General features: G+C 47.6%; 1 protein-coding gene across 2 annotated transcripts in view; it reads right to left on the bottom strand.

Moving 5' to 3' along the window:
• Nucleotides 1-18,021, bottom strand: part of LUC7L (LUC7 like) — a 261,763-nt gene that overhangs the window by 165,744 nt on the left and 77,998 nt on the right. For both annotated transcript variants that reach the window (XM_069647860.1, XM_069647861.1), the window contains exons 4-6: nucleotides 9,310-9,420; nucleotides 6,924-7,067; nucleotides 6,619-6,795 (exon numbers count right to left, since the gene is read on the bottom strand). In XM_069647860.1, coding sequence (XP_069503961.1) covers nucleotides 6,619-6,795; nucleotides 6,924-7,067; nucleotides 9,310-9,420 — 432 coding nt within the window. The remainder of the gene's footprint in view (nucleotides 1-6,618; nucleotides 6,796-6,923; nucleotides 7,068-9,309; nucleotides 9,421-18,021) is intronic.

Raw genomic sequence — 18,021 nt, 5'->3', positions numbered from 1 at the left:
TACCAAAGGCGGATTAGTAATGAAAGGAACTTCCCCCTCCATGGTGGTCCCCTTGGACGAAAAGGCAGAGGTTGACACCGCTGCGCTTAAAGATTTCGCAGCATCTTTTGAGGTCTGCAACCTCTCAAGGCTCTCGTCAGCTTTACTGCCAAACAAATGTGCGCCACCAAAGGGCATGCTGAGAAGATGGGCCTGCACATCTGGGGCAAACCCCGACTTCCACAACCACGCAAATCTGCGGATAACGGTGCTCGCAGCCACGGATCAGCTAACACCGTCAGCCGTATCCAGACCCGACTGAAGGGATTCACACATGGCTTCCTTGCCATCCTGCTCAAGAGCAAGGAACCCATCCCTTTCTTCCCCCTCAGGAACATGCTCAGCCGCCAAAGAAACAATTCCACAGTGTGTGAAAACCTATCCAGAGTGGGTTGAAAACCAGGTCTGGGGACAGAAGGACAGACTAGGGCCTCAAGGCCAAAACCAGCCTTACTGACGTAGCCTTCCTTGGAGGATCCAAGATGTCCGGGTACTCCAACAGCAAACTTCGAGAAAAAAATCCCTGAAGGCGCCGATAGCGTCGACAACCTCAACGTCGTGATCGCCAAAGGATTCGGCGTTGACACAGGTGCCGACAGCGCCGTGGGTTGATAAAACAGCAAGGCTGCGATCTTGCTGGAGACGAGGACCGAGACCTAGAGACCCGTCTCTTGCAACCTTTCGATTCATTGTCCGTACAGGACCTAGACTGCTCCCAATGTGTGTCGTGTCGCAAACCCAAGCCCGAAGGCGTGCAAGCCATGGAACAAGACCGATCCTGACCAGCTTCGTCAGAAGGCGCGACAGGGCCCGTGTCCTGCGATTGAAAAATCGCCATCATGGCTTTCTTAAACGCCGCCCATTCCTCAAGGACTTCGTAGGGCGCGTAACATTCCTCGGGGCACCATCCTCCGAGAACAGGGAAGGCTACCAGTGACGGCGCTTCTTTGAGTGCTGGGACGAGTAAGACTAGTGGCGGGAACCACTCCAGGACCAAGATTCCTGGGAATCCTTCCGATGCAGAGTCGCCCCTCGAGTCGTCAGTGGAAACCCCCTTGGACTTAGAAGCACAGGACTTAGCAGGCTTCGAGCCCCTACCTACCTGGAGCTTCCCCTTCCGCAGGGCCTTGGCAGTCAGCGACTGGCATTTCGAGCAGTTGTGTTGTGCGACTCAGGCACCACAAACAAATGCGGTGGGGGGGGTCGTCGGTGAGCAGCATCTTCGACTTACAGTCCTGGCAGGTCTTAAAGCCAGCCCACAGAGTCGGAGGGGGTCAAAGAAAAGACCAGGTGTGCAGAGTCTCACGAAGTTAACACGTTCGCGGAAAAAAACGGAACTGAGGCTACAGGCGCCGTGCGTCCTATTTATAACATCCAGTGATGTTGCCTCGACGGAGGCCTTCGAGGCCCATGGACCCGATGCCATTGACACAGGACGCTCTCTGCTGAAAAAGTTTCTGAAGTGCCCAGCTGTGGACATTACATGTCAAAGATGTGGAATGCGTTGGAGGACATATCCATTCGAAATTCCTTTTATTTGTTATTTTCATGACATTACCTTCAACAGTATTTTTAAGGTTCAGGAAAATACAGAAGCATATAGCCTTTTAAAGTTAACTTAAACTCCTCTCCCACCTCCCCCTCCCGCCATGTCCCCCCCCCAGAGCCCCTTCCTCCAAACCTGCCCCCATCGGAGATGCAACAAATGTATCGCTTTTAAGTCGTACCCGAGCTCCAGGACGATCCTCCGGACTCCCATGAAGCAGGACTGACCAAACCTGAGCCACCTCAGAGTGCTGCACCCCATATGCGAGAAAATTTCATCAAGGTATCCGAGAACCGCGGTGGTGCCATTTGCGAGAGAAAAGGAGCTGAAACCACAAAATGATGCTGATCTGAAGTTTGCCCATTACTGCCGCAGATTCCATTCGTAGAGTCCACAGACAGTCCTCCCTCTTGTCCATGAAACTAAGGCCCAGGAACAAAGTATCTGCAGACCTACACAGGAACAGAAGTGCAGCTGGATCCAGTTTTCTTCTAACCAAAGGTACTGTAAAACTAAGGGTACTTAGTGTGTGTGTAGCCTTGCTAGTTCTCTATCGAGACTTGTCTTGGTTACCCTTGCAGAGTTGCTTGCAGCTTTGCCCCCTCACAAGCCTCCCAGCTTGTGGCCCTTCAGTGATTTCCTTTCTACAAACTGGTCTTAACACACTGCGCAAGACTTTTACTTACCACCATAAGATATTCATCTCCCCTACACTTTGCTCCACTAACATTGGCTGTCCTGGCTCCCTGAGAGACTCTTAACGGACTTTGTGAGTTTGCCTTTGCTCCAGGAAAGGGTACATTTACTTTGCAGTGGAAGGTTAAAAAAGAACTTACCATTTTATAATGTAACCTTTGTTTTATTCCCATATCTAACCTTTTGCACCAAACTCATTATTGATCTAATTGTAAAAGTGATAAATCAATGTCCACAGTGTCTTAGCTATTTAGATCACCTGAGGCTGTAGTGTGCCATTCCCAGTGGGTATCTGATTAGATAACCTAAGAGTGTTTTGAAGTATATTTTAAAGTGTTACATGTTTTGCTCCCTTCTAAAGAAGGCTTATACAACCGACTTAAATTAATAATTGTTTAATCAAGAACCCTGGAGTCTAAATGTTTATTTGGATAACCGTCACTGTGAAAGGGTCACAACCTTACAGCTCACATTGACCCCTCTTGAGATGCGCCTTGCTCCTCAGTCACTACCAACTTGTGTAGAACATGCTTATACCAAAGGTTGGGTTCACTATTGTTATGGAGAATACGCAGAAATATCTAATTGCTCTCTACCTTAGAGACCCCCAGCAACTTTGCAGGATTTTGAGGACTTACATTTTTTAAGCTGGAGAGAGTGAGACCCTTTTCCCACTCTCATGTATTCTTTAATGTGATTTGAACGCTTTCTTTTGGTTGTGGAGTCAAACAAACTCCATAGGCATCATCGTTTACATTGTGTGTCACAGCACCTTCCGTGCAGTGGCACAGGGCAGTCTTTCAGATTTCCCAAAGGTTTAAATACCTTCCCTTGGATAAACTACTGTTTCCAAGAGCAGTGAAGTGAAATTGACTTTGCTTACATTTGTAACTTTCTATACCCAGAACACACTATCTTACAATAGGGTGCTGAAGAGGTTACTTCGTATCCCCTTTGTCTAGTTTGTCATGTAACATTTTTATGTTACGGTTTTCGATGAATGGCTGGTGGTAGTGGTTTACTTTTAACTACTGTGGTGTGCTTTCGCAGCTGCAGTAAAGCACCCATGGGTGCCATTTTTTGTCAAAATAAACCCAGCCTTTTTCACCATTTCTTTGTGGAAAGGCCCTTGAGATTGACTCTGCGTGCCAAAACAGGTGTAGTCCTTTGTTCGTTTTGTATTTTATGGGATCCATGAGTGATGCCCGCCTCTGGCTCCAGGGTGTCTGGCTATTCATTTTTATGTTTCTACAATTAATGGCTGGGGGCAGTGGTTTACTTTACTACCTTTGTGTGTTTTTACCGCGGGCTGCAATTGCAGCCTTGGTAAAGCACCCAGGGGTGCCCATTTTGTTAAAATAGCTCTGGTCTCTTTTTGCCATTTCTTGATGCAAAGGTCCTTGAGATTTATTCTGCACACCAAACCAGGTTTGGTCCCTTAAGTGAAGCCCGCCTATGGCTCTAGTTGGTCTGGCAGGGGCAGGAAGTGAGGGACACTGCGAACCTGGAAGCTGAAAAGTCGACCACTGGAACCAAAACCGAAGAGTAAGAGGAAGAGGAAGGAAACACGGCTGAAATGATTTCCAGCGACCAGAGAGTCTGCTGTGTAATCAGAGCCTGCTGTAGCACTTTCTTCCAATCGACCTGGGGACTCCGAAAATGACCCAGAGCTTGATGAGGCCCACTAGACCCAAGACCTGCATTTTGGGCCATCGCGCGCATTGCGGCGACCTTGCGTTGTTGCAATACCCGAATACCCTGGGACCTCAAGCCATTGTGCAGTCCACGGTCTTCTGAATTCCGAATCTCGCTGATACTTTGTGGGCATCCTGGTGGATCTCCAGAGACACAAATAGTCAGAAAAGTCCCAACAGAGTGCTGGACCTTTGTAACGAGAATTCAACTGCGATTCCGTTTTCTTCTGTGCTCCTTGAAAAGGCGCTAAATCCGCACAAACCCATTCAGCGGTGAGGGGAAACCTTGCCTAGAGCCTTCATCAATCCCTGTGCAAAGTTCCTTCATGATCTTGTTTTCAGTCACAACGACAAGCAATCCACTGACCGGGTATTTGGCTACAGACCCTGCAGTCCTCCTGCTGCAAAATCTTCAATACTGAGGTACTGTTTTGGCTTTGGTATGTTCTTACCTCAAGCCTCTTAGGATTTCTGTGTAGCTGTGGGTTGTTTTCTGTAATGGGGAGGTCTCATCCAGTGCACCCAGTCCCACTGCTAGAATCATGCTAGTGTCTTCTGGGAAGCCCCTGGACCAACTTCTAACCCTAGAAGTAAAGTACTCACTTGTTTGCCCAGTTTTCCTAAGGAACTCTGAGTTTTGCTGCTAATGAACGCATTCTGAAACTTCCTATTGTCACTAGTCCTAGTGACCCCCTTTCTGCCACTGAGAACACTCATGCTCCAAGAAGGGAAAGGGATTGGGACTTTTGCCTAGAAAAGAAAATAAGTGTTTAAAAGTTGCTTACTTGTAAAGAGTTGGTTGGTAACTGTAATTCGAAGAGTGAACAGTTACAAAAGTTCTTACTTACCTTGGCTGTGTGATGCACTATTCTTAAAAGGATGGTTAACATCTTTTCTTCCTTAGCAACTGTTTTTCCAGTCTGACAGAAAGTAGATATGAAAGCATTTTACTCTCCTGTGATTAGGTTGTGCCTCTTACCAAAAGTCAAGTGTTGGCTTCACCAGATTATTCCTGCAGGGTAATTGTATGGGTGTCCTCCAACTGTTGGTATCACCAGATTAGTCCTTTGAGGATAATTGTACGAGTGTCCCCCAACTGGGTCTTGCTTCCCCTGACTTGCTGCTAGCCTGTCCAGAATTCGTCTGTATTAGGTTGTTGCCTACCTAGAATAATTGTGTCATTCAGTAAAGTGTGACGTGGAGTTTTACTTTAACCTTCATTTTACCTTGCGTTAGCTGTGTGCCATTCAAAAATAAGTTAAACAAGTCACTGCTTAGCTCAATCTGGGGTTCCCCGATTTCAAAAGATCCTGTAATTGTATATTAGATCCTTAGGTTTTACTCACCTAGTGTAATTTATCACAAAAGTAGTTCTAGGTTTTCACTGCACCTAGAATAAGTGTTCCACTATTTACAAAACGTATATTGACCAGTTGACTGATTTAGTGATTTGTACTGCGAATCATTATACAACTGGAAGGGACTACTGCCCTTGCATTACTAAATGTAATCTGAAAGTAACCATCGGTTTTTACCCCAAGAATAGGTGTGACCTATACTGAATGTGTACGAAAAGTTTTTGACTTCCGTAGAACTATTGTTAGGTATTTCAACTAAGGTCTATACTTTACCCTGTGTACCTGCAAGTATTTTTATATTGTGATTTCATATAATTTGTTAGTGCTTACTTACCCTTAGATTTATCTGAGCCTACCTGTATTTAAATACAACCTTTATTTTTACAATACAAAGTGTTTCTTTGGATCATTTGTATTACAATTTCATGTGTACTGATTCTACAGCCCTCTCTCCCTCCTAATATAAGCCTGGCTACTCTGTCTACGTTACCATGAAGTCCGGTGGTACGGCCTAATACTAAGAATGGAGTCTTGTACTGTCTCAGTTGAATGGTTTTGCTAAGCCCTTAGTTGGACTTCAGAAAAGAACTGTCCTAACAAGGGGGGGGTGGGGGGGGGGGGGAGAGAGAGATTCCCACTCACATAGTTGACAAGGAAAAATAATCACCAGGTCCAAGCAAAAGGTTTTGGGGGTTGACACAGGTCAGGAAGATTTATCATAACTATGAAAATCTTAACCAACTAATTTTAATAAAACCAAGATCACGTCTGTATTTTGTACACATAGGCTAGAAAGGCTAAATGAAAGTAAGTAGTTCAGCCCACTTTCGTGCAAAAGTATGAAACTGAAGCGCGGGTGGGGAGTAAATTGTAAGAAGGTAAACCGGTAGAGGGGTTGCCCAAGTCACAGCCAAGAGATGGAGTACACACCAGATAAGGCAGAGACAACAAACCCTTTTGACACCTTACAGAATAGGATTAGCAAACAATCCAACACCAGTGGGTCTAGTTCACAGGAGGTAAAATAATTTGAGGAAAGAAATGCTCATTCAGTGAAGAAATAGAAAAAAAATGAAGGCATGTCCAAAACCAGCTCATTGGTATAAACTGGAAAACAAGCTGTTGACCTACTCTGAAAAAGTAAGCCTGCAGAAAAATGGCTCAAATTCAAGTTGTGCATAAACCCCACATAAAAAATGTAAATATGCAATGCAAATCAAGAACTTGACAATTAAATGAGAGCACCAACAACCCAGGACTACCCATCCTCAGTGAAAAGTGTCACCTGCAAATTCTCCAGTTTTTCACGAATCTGAATGAAGCCCAAATGTAATTTGCCTCCAAAGTGATCAGCAAGGCGGCGATCGTTGTCATGAAGACCAAGGTATGCAGAACACACTTCGCAGACGCGCAATTTCTGCTGCTGAAAACTAGAGGCTGGCATGGAATTACGATATTCTTCCTGGAAAAACAAGATTTGGCAGACTTTAAACCCAGACACACAGGTTTGTAGTACATTTCAAATGATTTAAAAAAACATTGGATTTGTATATGAACTAAACAGTTTAACAAACAAAAAATAAAGCAGACCTCTGCATCCCTTTTTAACGTGCGAACAACTTCCACTTCCATTAGGACCGTCTGTGCCTCGTCAACATTTCCCTCTGCTCCTAGCTGCTCTGCTTTTGCCAACAGTTTGCCTATTTCTTCATTCAATTCATGAACTCTTTCCGCCTACAGGAAGGAAAAATGAAGCAGCCAGAAGTTATAAAGCACAATTAATTGCAACAAATACAAATTGCTAATATGAAAAAAAGAATTGTGGGTTTGTACTAAGACCCATTTGTCTCCAAATAGCTGGCTTGTTTTTGATCCCAAAGTTAATTCCAAAATTGGACCAAATATAAAACAAACTATGCTCTTCACTATAAAACAACCCGTTTGCTGTTTATGATTCAGTTTTCCACTAACTAGAAGTCAACTGAGAAATTTATGAACAAGGTGTCAGTGAAGAGGTCACTTGTTCCTACTTATTTATAGTCACGTGATGCAAGGTAAATATTTAGTGCTTTTGTAATGTTGGCCAAGCAAGGTGCTTTCAAAAGTTGAGATGCAAATGTAGCTATTAAACCACTTCTCCAGCTTCTGTGTCCAATTGTGAAACCTACAACAGCATAAGGCTACAACTGTGCAACCCTTCAATAAAACAAAAATGAAAAATACCATCCTTACCATGTGAAGGTATTTCCCCAACTATGTCCCGGCATCCAAAGCATCACCTCTGTGACAGACGATGTGCAGCTTTACTTGCACAAGCACAAGTCTGCACATTTTAAACCCAAATAATTGAAAAACAGGAAAGTTGAGTAGATCTGATGACCAGTATAATTTTGCTTTTAAAAAACGTTCACACTGATTAACAGCCCGATATTCTGTGATGCACGTGAGGCAGGGGGCACACCAACAGTCAGTGTAGAATTGCTTTACCACTTTTTTTTTATTTTCAGACACTTGAATAAGGGGAATAGTTTGAATGCCCTCTATTCTCCTTAAATAGCAGTACATGTTTGGAAGTAATACTTGGTAATATGAACACTGCAGAGTTGTCCTTGTAATGAGGCTTGCTTGAAGGGATAGGACAGCAGGTACCAAAAGGGCCCTCAGGGCGATTAATCCCTATTCTGCCAATAAAATATAGTTTGCCAGTTTAAGGGCACCCCAACAAGACTAATCTGCTGCTTTATGTGTGCCAGGTACATAGTATTAAGCATTAGCTTGTAGCTGAGCGTTAATGGTAGCGGACAGCTATGCCTTGGCACGGAACAATCCAAATTTGATTTTGGGCAGGGGGCGGGAGGGATGCCCCCTGCCCAAATTGAATTTTCTGCTGGATACAGAATACAGGTCTGGAGTAGAACTATGCCAAACAGATTTCCATCTTCAAACAGATATGTTCCCTCAAAACCCAAAACAAAAGCATTGGTCTCCCAAGTTTATGGGAAAATTACTACTGGGTGGACATCACAATGTCAGGAGGCCCTTGTATTTCATGAAGAAATACAAAGATTAAGGTGGGCTTAGGGCAAATTGATTTTTTTCTCCACTCTTCATGGGTCTGGAAGTTAAGTGGAGCTTTTACCGATACATATTTGCTGACTGAACTAATGTGATCCTTTAACTATACACCATTTTAAGAAAAATAAAAATCACATGCGTCTGAAAAACTGATTCTTGCGGTTTTGGTTTCAGAAGGAGCTTGACAAAAATTACGGCCCGTATTGTCCTACAAGTAGAAAGCTCTATGGAGTACCGTATTATGGGGTACCTAGAATTTGGAACTAAAATACAAAAAACAATTGTGATCAGCAGCACTAACTCCTAAGACGTTACAGCGAATTTCAGAACACAATGGCAAATATTTTTGCCAACAGTAGCTCGAATTCTGACAAGTTTGGGGTCCACCGTTGGTATTTTCACTAGCCAAGATTTTATTTCTGTAGCTCAGCGGATCACTTAATCTTACTGAAATTTGGGCCAAAATGTCACCTAAAAACCAAATTAAGGGATTGTCATATTGCCTGGTTTGTGTAAAAGAATATGTAGGCGTGCAAGATTTTAGTAAAGTGCACCCTGGGACAATCTGTTCAGCTGGATAACTCACCACAGCATGGGAAGCGCCTTGCTTTAAATCAAAGACACTGCAATTAAAACACAATGTAGTAAAGATAGGAAGAAAAGCCATCGTAAAACACTAGCCAGCGTCGCAAACATCACATTATAAAGCCCTTCAGCATCGTTACTAAATTAAATGTAAAAGACTTGCATTTTATTCGTTATTACTCAATGAGGATAAAAGATTCATTAGAAATGTACCCCAACCTGAACAGTAATAACTTGAAAAGAATACCCAAAACCTGGCATGTAGAATAAATAGATGTAAAGAATCAATATAAAATGCTCAATTTGAGGATTTTACCTTTATAGAAACTTCTGCACTTATCTCCTCCTGTGTCTCTGCCAGACGTTTCTTAGCAAGGTCAGTTCTTCTGTCACACTCATGAATAAAGGACTCCAGGTGATCCATGGCCTGCAGAATGGGTGATAAATAAATTGGACACTGGGGCTTCTGCCATTTTTTCTTCTGCAGGTATATTTAATTGCCAATGCTAGATTTAAGAATGTCAAGCCTAAAGGCTTGAACACATTTGCCAAGTCGACAGGCATGCATTTTTGTTCCCACGAATAGCTTGTGTGGAGCAGGTACTGCATTTGTTTGTTAATGATTTGGGGTAAGGTTTTAAGTTACTTACCGCTACCTATTCTCCAGCATGGGTCGGGCATGGATTCACATGCTCATGAATATTCCCCGTCAGGCTGGGAATCCTCGGTAAAGAAAAAAATCAGTTTTGTTTCTGAACTGTCTTTCTACTAGTAACCAATCACTGGTCTCTGGGTCATACTGCCCCCGGCCAATGACTGTCCTCTACCTAAGCCCCTCTGGCAGCCATCTTCAGATTTGGTAGCACGTAAACGGGCAGTAGGACCAAGAGAAGAGCCGCAAAGGGGTTGGAGGGAGGGTTCACATGTGAATCCATGCCAGACCCATGCTGGAGAATAACAGTTACAGGTAAGTAACTTGTTCCTTCTCCAGCATGGTGTCTGGAATGGATTCACATGCTCATGCATACATGAATACATAGCAGTACACCTGCACAACCACGGGAGGTGGCAAGGCTCAACATTAAGTATTTCAACAACTTAACATTAAGCACCTCTTACCTCCTCACCAGGCTCACCTTCAAGCGAACAGGTTGCACAGCACTGCCTGGCCAACTCGGGACTCCTTCCTGAAATCCCGGTCGACGCAGTAGGATCTCATGAAGGTGTGAGTCGACCTCCACGTAGCAGCCCCGCAGATGTCCAGCAGGGGCACACCCGACAGGAACGCTGTAGTAGCAGCGATCGATCTGGTTGAATGGGCTCTCGGACGGCCAGGCAACAGTCGGTTTGCCAGCCGGTGACAGTGCATGATGCAGCTGGAGAGCCATCTGGAAATGGAAGCCTTCGAGAGGGCCTTAACTTGGGTTCACAGGGCCAAATGTCATACAGCTGTGATGTCTTCCGAAAACTTTGTGCAGTCCACGTAGAACTAGCCACATCCAGCGAGTGCAAAGTCCTCTCAGCCGGCGACGAAGGTGACGGGAAGAAAGCAGGTAACACCAAGGGCTCATTGAGATGGGAGTCCGACGGCACCTTGGGCATGAAGGAGGGGTGCGTCCTCGGCACTACCCACGTCTCGTGGAATGTCAGGTATGGAGGTTTACAGGAGAGGGCCTGGATCTCTCCCACTCGTCATGCGGAGGCGATGGCCACAAGAAACGCTGTCTTCCACAATAGGAACTTCAGCGGTGCCGAATGAAAGGGCTCGAATGGGGGGGCCCCCCCCCCATGAGCCTGGTCAGCACCACGTTGAGCTCCCACGCCAGGGCTGGAGCCTTCACTGGCGGGAACGAGCAGAACAGTCCTTTCTTGAACTCCTTCACCAGGTGGCGAGACCACAGCGATGACCGCCCCAGAGTTCTGGTGTAGCGGGAGATAGCCGCCTGATGAATCTTGAGGGAGGCATGTGCCAGCCCCGCCTTGGCCAGCGACAGCAAGGACGGCAGCACTTGAGGGGCCATAATCCGTAGAGGGTTGATCTTCTGTGCACGGCAGAGGCAGAGAACGCTCTGGCCTTTGCAAGTACCTCCTTGCAGTCCTCTGGGTTACTGTAGCCTCCGAACTCTGCTGCAGGACCTGTAGGTTCAGCGATTCCGGGTCGTGATGTAGAATGGTGCCTCCTTCCCTCGCGAGAAGATCCTCATCTATAGGCAGTTTGAATGGGGGGGTGGGGAGGGAGTGACGCTGACAAGTTCAGAAGGTCCGGGAACCATATCTGCCTCGGCCACGCTGGTGCAACGAGGATCATCCGGGACCGTCTGAGTTGACTGATGAGTCGCAGAAGCACGGGCGGGACTGCATACAGGAACAGGCCGTACCAGCGGAAGGAAAATGCATCGCCCATGCTCCCCGGCTGGGGAAGCCTGCTGGCGAACCACCGGCTCTTGGTGTTCGTCACTGGAAAAGTAGATCCACTTGATCCTGCCCAAGTTCCCACTCGTGGCAAGAGCGCAGCTCCCTGCTGAGGGAGTTGGCGACTGTTTCACTCCTGCCAGATGCAAAGGTACCAGGCACATTTCCTGGGCGACAGCCCAGTGCCACAGGTCCTGCGCTTCCTTGGATAGGGCAAGGAGAGCGGGGTTTTTTTTGGGGGGGGGGGATCTGGTGCCCCCCCCCGCTTCCGGATGTAGAACATTGTGGTGGTGTTGCCAGTGAAGATACGTACCACTTTGCCCAAGGAAAGACCAGAGGGCCCAGAACACTGCCCGGAGCTCCAGGACGTTGATGTGTATGGACCTCTCCTCCGGGAGCCAAAGGCCTCTTGCGTAGAAATCTCTGGTGGGCTCTCCCTATCCTTCCAAGGAGGCATCCATCATCACCGTTTCCTGGTGCGTTGGGATCTGGAAGTCCATGCCCGCCGCGAGATCGGTGGTGGGGTACCCGCACGCATCGCCTGATGGAAAGTCTCGATGAGGGAGATCTCGTCTTCGAAGCTCCCCGCCACTTGCATCCAACAGGCATCTAGGAACTCCTGCAGTGGTTGCATCAGCAGCCTGAACAGCCGCACTAGGTAGATGCAGGATGACATGTCGAGCAGGGACTTGATGGACCTCACCCTGGCCACTTCCATGGTCAACAGCCATTGTACCTTGCCTAGGATGGCCTTCGTCCTCTTCAGAAGAGAAGGCCAACCGCGCCACTGTCGAGTCTGGCACCCAGGAACAGGGTGTCCTGCAACAGTACCAAGTGGGACTTCGCAAAGTTGATCGAGAATCCCAGTTCCATGCATTCCTAGATGCATGGATTTGACTGAGGCAAGAAGGGGAATGGCCTGACTAGTAGGAGGTTTCTCCTTAATTATTTTCTCCACAAAGTCTATATCTGGAGTAACTTCCCCTGTATCAATTTCAAAATGTGCTGCTGCCTTACGTAGCAGAGCATTGAAAGTGGGCTGGTCGGGCGGAGGCGGAAGAGGGTGTGTGGGGAAGTTGAGGGGGGAGAAGGTGTGTGGGGGAGTGGGTGTGGGGTGGAGGGCTTGTGCACTTGATCTGTTACATATTCTGAATAAGTACTCAGGGCAATTGAACAAGAGAGACTACAGGGAGGAGATCAGCTAGAAAAGGCTTAGGGCCAAAGTCAAAAGTCTTTTGCGCAACATCACACAGTTCAGGGTAGTTCACGGTAAAGTTTGAGGCACAGATTCCGGACAAGGTTGGTTGATAGAAAAGTTAGGTCAAAGAAAAGAGAGACAAGCCCTCGGATTGGAGAAAGATTTCAAACACTTCCACCGCAGCTGAGCTAAACGCACAACCGGATTTGCACAGTACCTTGAAACAGAGTGGGGCTGTAGCTGAAGCAGACCTTCCTGGTAGTTCCTGCAGCCTCACGGTTCCTGAAACGACTGTCGGACTGATCCGGCCCACTGTAGCTCTGTACAGCGAATTTGACCAGAGGAGGGGTCCTGGCTTGCAGTTTGGGTGAACTGGTTGGTCCCACCAGCTCAAGGGAAGAAGTTTGCTGGAGGATCTTCTCAGCCGTCGGATTTGGAGATTCGGACCTGCAGCAGGGCTTCACCGGGCGGTTCAGTCATGGTAGCGGTCCTCCAGTTTGTTGGTTCTTTCGTTCCAGTGGCGACACTGCCCTCCCAGTCCCAGAGACCTGCTTTTTATGCAGTTGTCCCCCAATCATACAGCCTGATTGTCAATCACACAGCAGGGTGGCTGGCCAGTCCCCTTAGCCAATCAGACAAGAGTGTGACTTGGGTTACCAAGGGAACCGATGGCAGGGGTCCGAAGACCCCTCCCTCACATCCTGCCTACCTAGGCTATCAGGCACCTTAAGGAGGGCTTCTGTGCAGAAGCCCGCGAAAAGACAGCGAACAAAGGAGTCATGCCCGGTTTGGCGTGCAGAGAAAAACACGAGAAAGACTAACAAAAAGAAATGGTGACTAAACCCAGCCGGAACCAAAATAAAATGTATTTGGTCAAGCAGGTTTATGTTCGAAGCTAATATAATGGCCTAAAACATTACGTTATGAAAGTTAACCGCCGTAGAAAAGTTAAGGTAGATAACATTAAGACTTGGCTGGTGGCAGTGGTAAGGGAGCAAAACAAGGCTCCAAGAAGCACAGACAAAAAGGGATAAGAGCTAACCCTTTCCAATACTCCATGTAAGATGGGGTGTGTACTGGGTCTGTGGTTTAAAGTGACTATATAAAGTTAATGGCAACTTCACCTGTTTCTGGGGGACAGTAGTCAGCTCCAGAAAAATGAGTCAGTGGAAGTCTCAAAGACAACCCTGTGTCACTGCACTGAAGGTGCTGTGTAACACAAAGTTGTGCACATGGAGTAGGTGAGGCTCCAGTGCCCAAGATCACACAAAGTAGAAATACACATGGCAAAAACACATGTAAGAGTGGGAAGAAAGGCTCACACTTACCAGGTGAAAAAAATAATCCTAGAAATCCAGCAAAGCTGCTGAGGGAAGAGTAGGTAAGGGAAATCAACCATTTATGAGAATTCTCCCTAACAGTTGGCCACCATGATAGTCATCCCATAGCGTCCAGCTTCTTCCCCTCGCCGTCAGATGGGGAAGTGGAAGTAGATGCCGTCGCCCCCGCCGATTTCTTCTTGGCCGCCGCGGAGACAACTGAATCCAGGGACCGTTGTGCCCCGAGGCACATAGGAGCAGAGTCTGGGGCCCGGTACTACATATTGTACCGGTCCCTCTTCGCAGGGGCCGTGGACGGGTTCTTCAGCAGGGACAGTCCTTCATCCCAGATGTTGTCCAGTAACGGGACTGCGAGGACAGTCTTCCTCTTGGCCTCCCGTCGTTGGTAGAGGAAACCTTCCTTCTGGTCTTCGGGGCATAGATGGAAAAGCTCTGATGCCCTGGTGATCATGGCTTGAAAGGAGCCCATTTCTTCGGAAGGGGAGGCCCGGGCAGGGGGTGACGGGAGAGCCATCCTGTCGTCACCACTGTCGTCTGTATCATCCCTCGGTGGAGGGGATGGAGGTGAAGGATGGAATGGAGGGGGGCGGGGGGGGACGATGGATTTGCCTCAGCTTGTTCGGTGGGCTCCCCGACGGTTCAGGCGCCGCTGCCAGACCCTTTCTGGAGAACAATAGTTACAGGAAAGTAACTTAAACTGTCTCCACCATGAGGTCTGGCATGGATTCACATGCTCCTGAATAACATACATAGCAGTATAAAATTACACAACCACGGGATGTGGCAAGGCTCAACAGAAGCAATTAACTCTTACCTCTGGAACACTTGCATAAAAAACGGTTGTATAGTACCATTGGGTCGACCCCAGACTCCTCCCTGGAACCCCCCATCTATGCAGTAGAAACTTGCGAGGGTATGCGTGGACCTCCATGTAGAAGCCGTGCAGATGTCGAGAAGGGGCAAACCAGAGAGAAACGTTGCTGCTGCTGCTGCGGCGGCTCTGGTGGAGTGGGCTCTCGGCTGGCCTGGCAGCAGTCTGTTAGTGCTGGAGAGAATTCACATTTCTGTGCTAATTCCCTTGAACCTTCGAGACCTCCAGCTCTTTTGCTGGACTTAAGGACTTTAGTTTTAACCCTGGAGTGAGATCTTTTACACACGTGTGTTTTGACCCGATTTGGATGAATCTGTTTCCAATGTTTTTGGAGTCTGTCAAACTCCATAGGCAGCTACTTTCTGTATGGTGATACAGCAACTTCAGTGCAGTGTCACAGAGAAATCCTTTAGATTTCTCATGACGTGTAAACACCCTTTCTTGTGTGAACTACTGTTCCCAAGAATAGTAAAGTGAAATTGCCTTTACTTACCTTTCCCCTTTGTAGGTCCAGCACACCATATAATGTGGAGTGCTGCCGGCGGGGGGGAGGGGGGTGGTTACCTAGTAGCCCCTTAAGCTACATTCTCATGTAACATTTTTATGGTACCCTCACTACTTTAAATGGCTGGTGGGAGCGGTTTAATTTCCCTACCACTGTCCTTTTCTACCACAGGGTGAACCCTCAGTGGAGTCGCGTCAGTGGCAAATGGCCCATCTTCTTTCTTCGACATTTTCTGTTTGTAAGGTCTTTTACTTTGCACGACAAACCAGGTTTGAACCTTTCGTTCGTATGGTCTTTGGCAGGCTTCAGTGCTGAAACCCGCCTCTGGCTGCAGTGTGTCTGGCAGGGCAGGAAGCGAGGTAGGTGCCCGAAACTCCCTGTCCTTAGTCTCATTGGTTACCTGAATGCACCCAGTGATTATTGGCTGGCTGTTCTTGGGGGACAGCCACCCTGCTATGTGAGTGACAGCTAGGCTGTGCATGAATGGGATAAACCTGCATAAAAAGGCGTACTCTTAAACAGAAGGCCACTTCGACCACTGGAAGAAGCATCCGACGAAAGAAACTGGAAGAGAAGCTTGCTATACCCTACTGGACCATCAGAGTGCCTGGTGACGCCATGCTTCAGTGCTGAAGCTCCAATTTTGCATCGACTAGAGACGCCTGGAACAGACTACTTCTTCCATTGGGTTTGTGGGACCAACTGACCCCAAGACTAACTTAACTGTAACCCCCCCCCTCTCCCTGCTGGCTGTTCATCCTTGCTGCTGCCGGAAGAGTGTGCCAGGAGTGAGGCACACCAGAAACAAGTGCACCGTCTATAAGCCAGACCCCGAGCTCCAGGAAGATCCTTAGGACCAACCCAAAGCAGGACAACCCAAGCCTGAGCTACCTCAGAGTGCTGAACACCAGAAGCAAAGGGAGCCCATCAAGTGTCCAAGAACCGGAGTGGTTAATGTTAAAGGATATTTGTACCGCGCACTATGACCACCGGAGTGGTCCCCTGGCGGTTCTGAAAAAGGAAGGGGGTGAGAGTTAGTGGGAACGAGCGGGAAGAGAGCAGTGATGTGCCATTGGCAGCCGCAGCCCGGTGGTTCCGTTGGCTGGGCTTGGCGTGCTTTCCGTTCGGTAGCCATCGTGTGTTGTTGTGCAAGTCTAAGTGTGGTTTGTTTTGTTGTTGTGGTGTAGTGAAGTTTGTGTGGTTTGTTGTGCTATAGAGTTGAGGTTGTGTATGTTCAGAGTTTGAGAGGTTTATGCAGAGGGTTGAAAACTGTTAGTGGGTTGGTTATTGACATCGCCGTTTAGAGGGTCTTTGCTAAATATATACATTCTTTCTAGATGTGGCATGTGAAATATCCCTGAATTTCTATCTAGATTCAGCACCTGCTAACATTCACAATTTCATCCAAGTGCGGTGCGGGCTAAAGTTCACCTTTTCATCCAAGTGCGGTGCAGGCTAAAGTTCAGTGTGGCACATGCCATCATACACATTTCCATCTAGATGTGACGCGGGCTAAAGTTCACCATTTCAGCCAAGTATGGCACATGTGATCATACATATCTCCATCTAGATGCGACATAGGTCTTTCTAGTTGTGGCACTGGTTAGCATTGGCGGGTAAGTTAGTGTGTAAAGCAAACCAACATTTACAGTCCAGCCATGAATAGATTAAGGCTGGTGGTCACAAATCTGAGTATGCAGGAAATAAGTCTATTGCAGTCTATGTTATGGTAAGGTAGAGTGATGGGGGCTTTCTGGAGTAGAGCAATTGCTCTACACCCCACTCATGCCACACTTACAGTTTTTGTTGGTGTCTGTTGGCTTCCCCTGCTGACACCTGCAGACACATCTTGGAGCTTCCAATGCAGGTGTCACCCTTTGCCGCGGGCCCTTAGCCGGAGGGGCTGCCGGGCAGGGGGATGCCCAGGTAAAGTCTGGTATAAGGAGGGGTTAGCCAATGGGCGCTGGGGGGAGAGTGTAAGGGTGTGATTCGGGAGGGAAAGTTGGGAATCGAACATCGCAGAAATCTCAGGCCGCATTGGGTGAAAATATGGACAAAATAAAAATTGCATGGGCAACCGGGGCGCAGCTCTTACCCGAGGGCCATGGTGGATTACCGAGTAAACCGGGTGCAACATGGTGCATATACCAGCCGAAGGCCGCTGGGGAGGGCCAATTGTGTCGAGGCGGGAAGGCAAGGTGGAAATGCTGCAGGGAAATTAGGGAGCAAAGGCCTCAGATGGCACGGGCAGCTCAGGCAAGGGTCCTGGGGGGGGCTAGTTTTAAAAAGTAACTAATTTGTGGCTTCACCATTAGTGGTGCTAATGACCGGTAGCTGAAACCACAAAGTGCCGCTGATTTGGAAAGAGCCCGCCCTCCAGCACCTTTCGAACTGCCATGCAGGAACCCTGCAGACATCTTCCATCTTGTCCCCACGACTGAGGCCCAGGAACCCAGGACCTGCAGGACTGCAACCTGAGCAGAAGCCAGGTGGATCCTCTTGTTCCAACCTAAGGTACTGTCTTGACTAAAGGGGTACTTACCTTTTTGGTCTGTAGCTGGTATGTTCTCACTGGAGACTGGCAGTAGCTGCTTTTTTTGCAGAGTTGATTGCAGCTCTGCCCTTCACAAGCCTTACAGCTTGTGGCCCAACAGCGATTATTTTTACTACAAACGCTAAACTTTATGCAAGACGTTGAGCCA

Source organism: Ambystoma mexicanum, chromosome 2q (genome assembly GCF_040938575.1).
Source record: "Ambystoma mexicanum isolate Mex_15411 chromosome 2q, UKY_AmexF1_1, whole genome shotgun sequence".
In the NCBI taxonomy this organism is placed as follows: Eukaryota; Metazoa; Chordata; class Amphibia; order Caudata; family Ambystomatidae; genus Ambystoma; species Ambystoma mexicanum.
The sequence above is the reverse complement of the archived record's forward strand: the minus strand, read 5'-3'. Positions and strand labels throughout refer to the sequence as shown.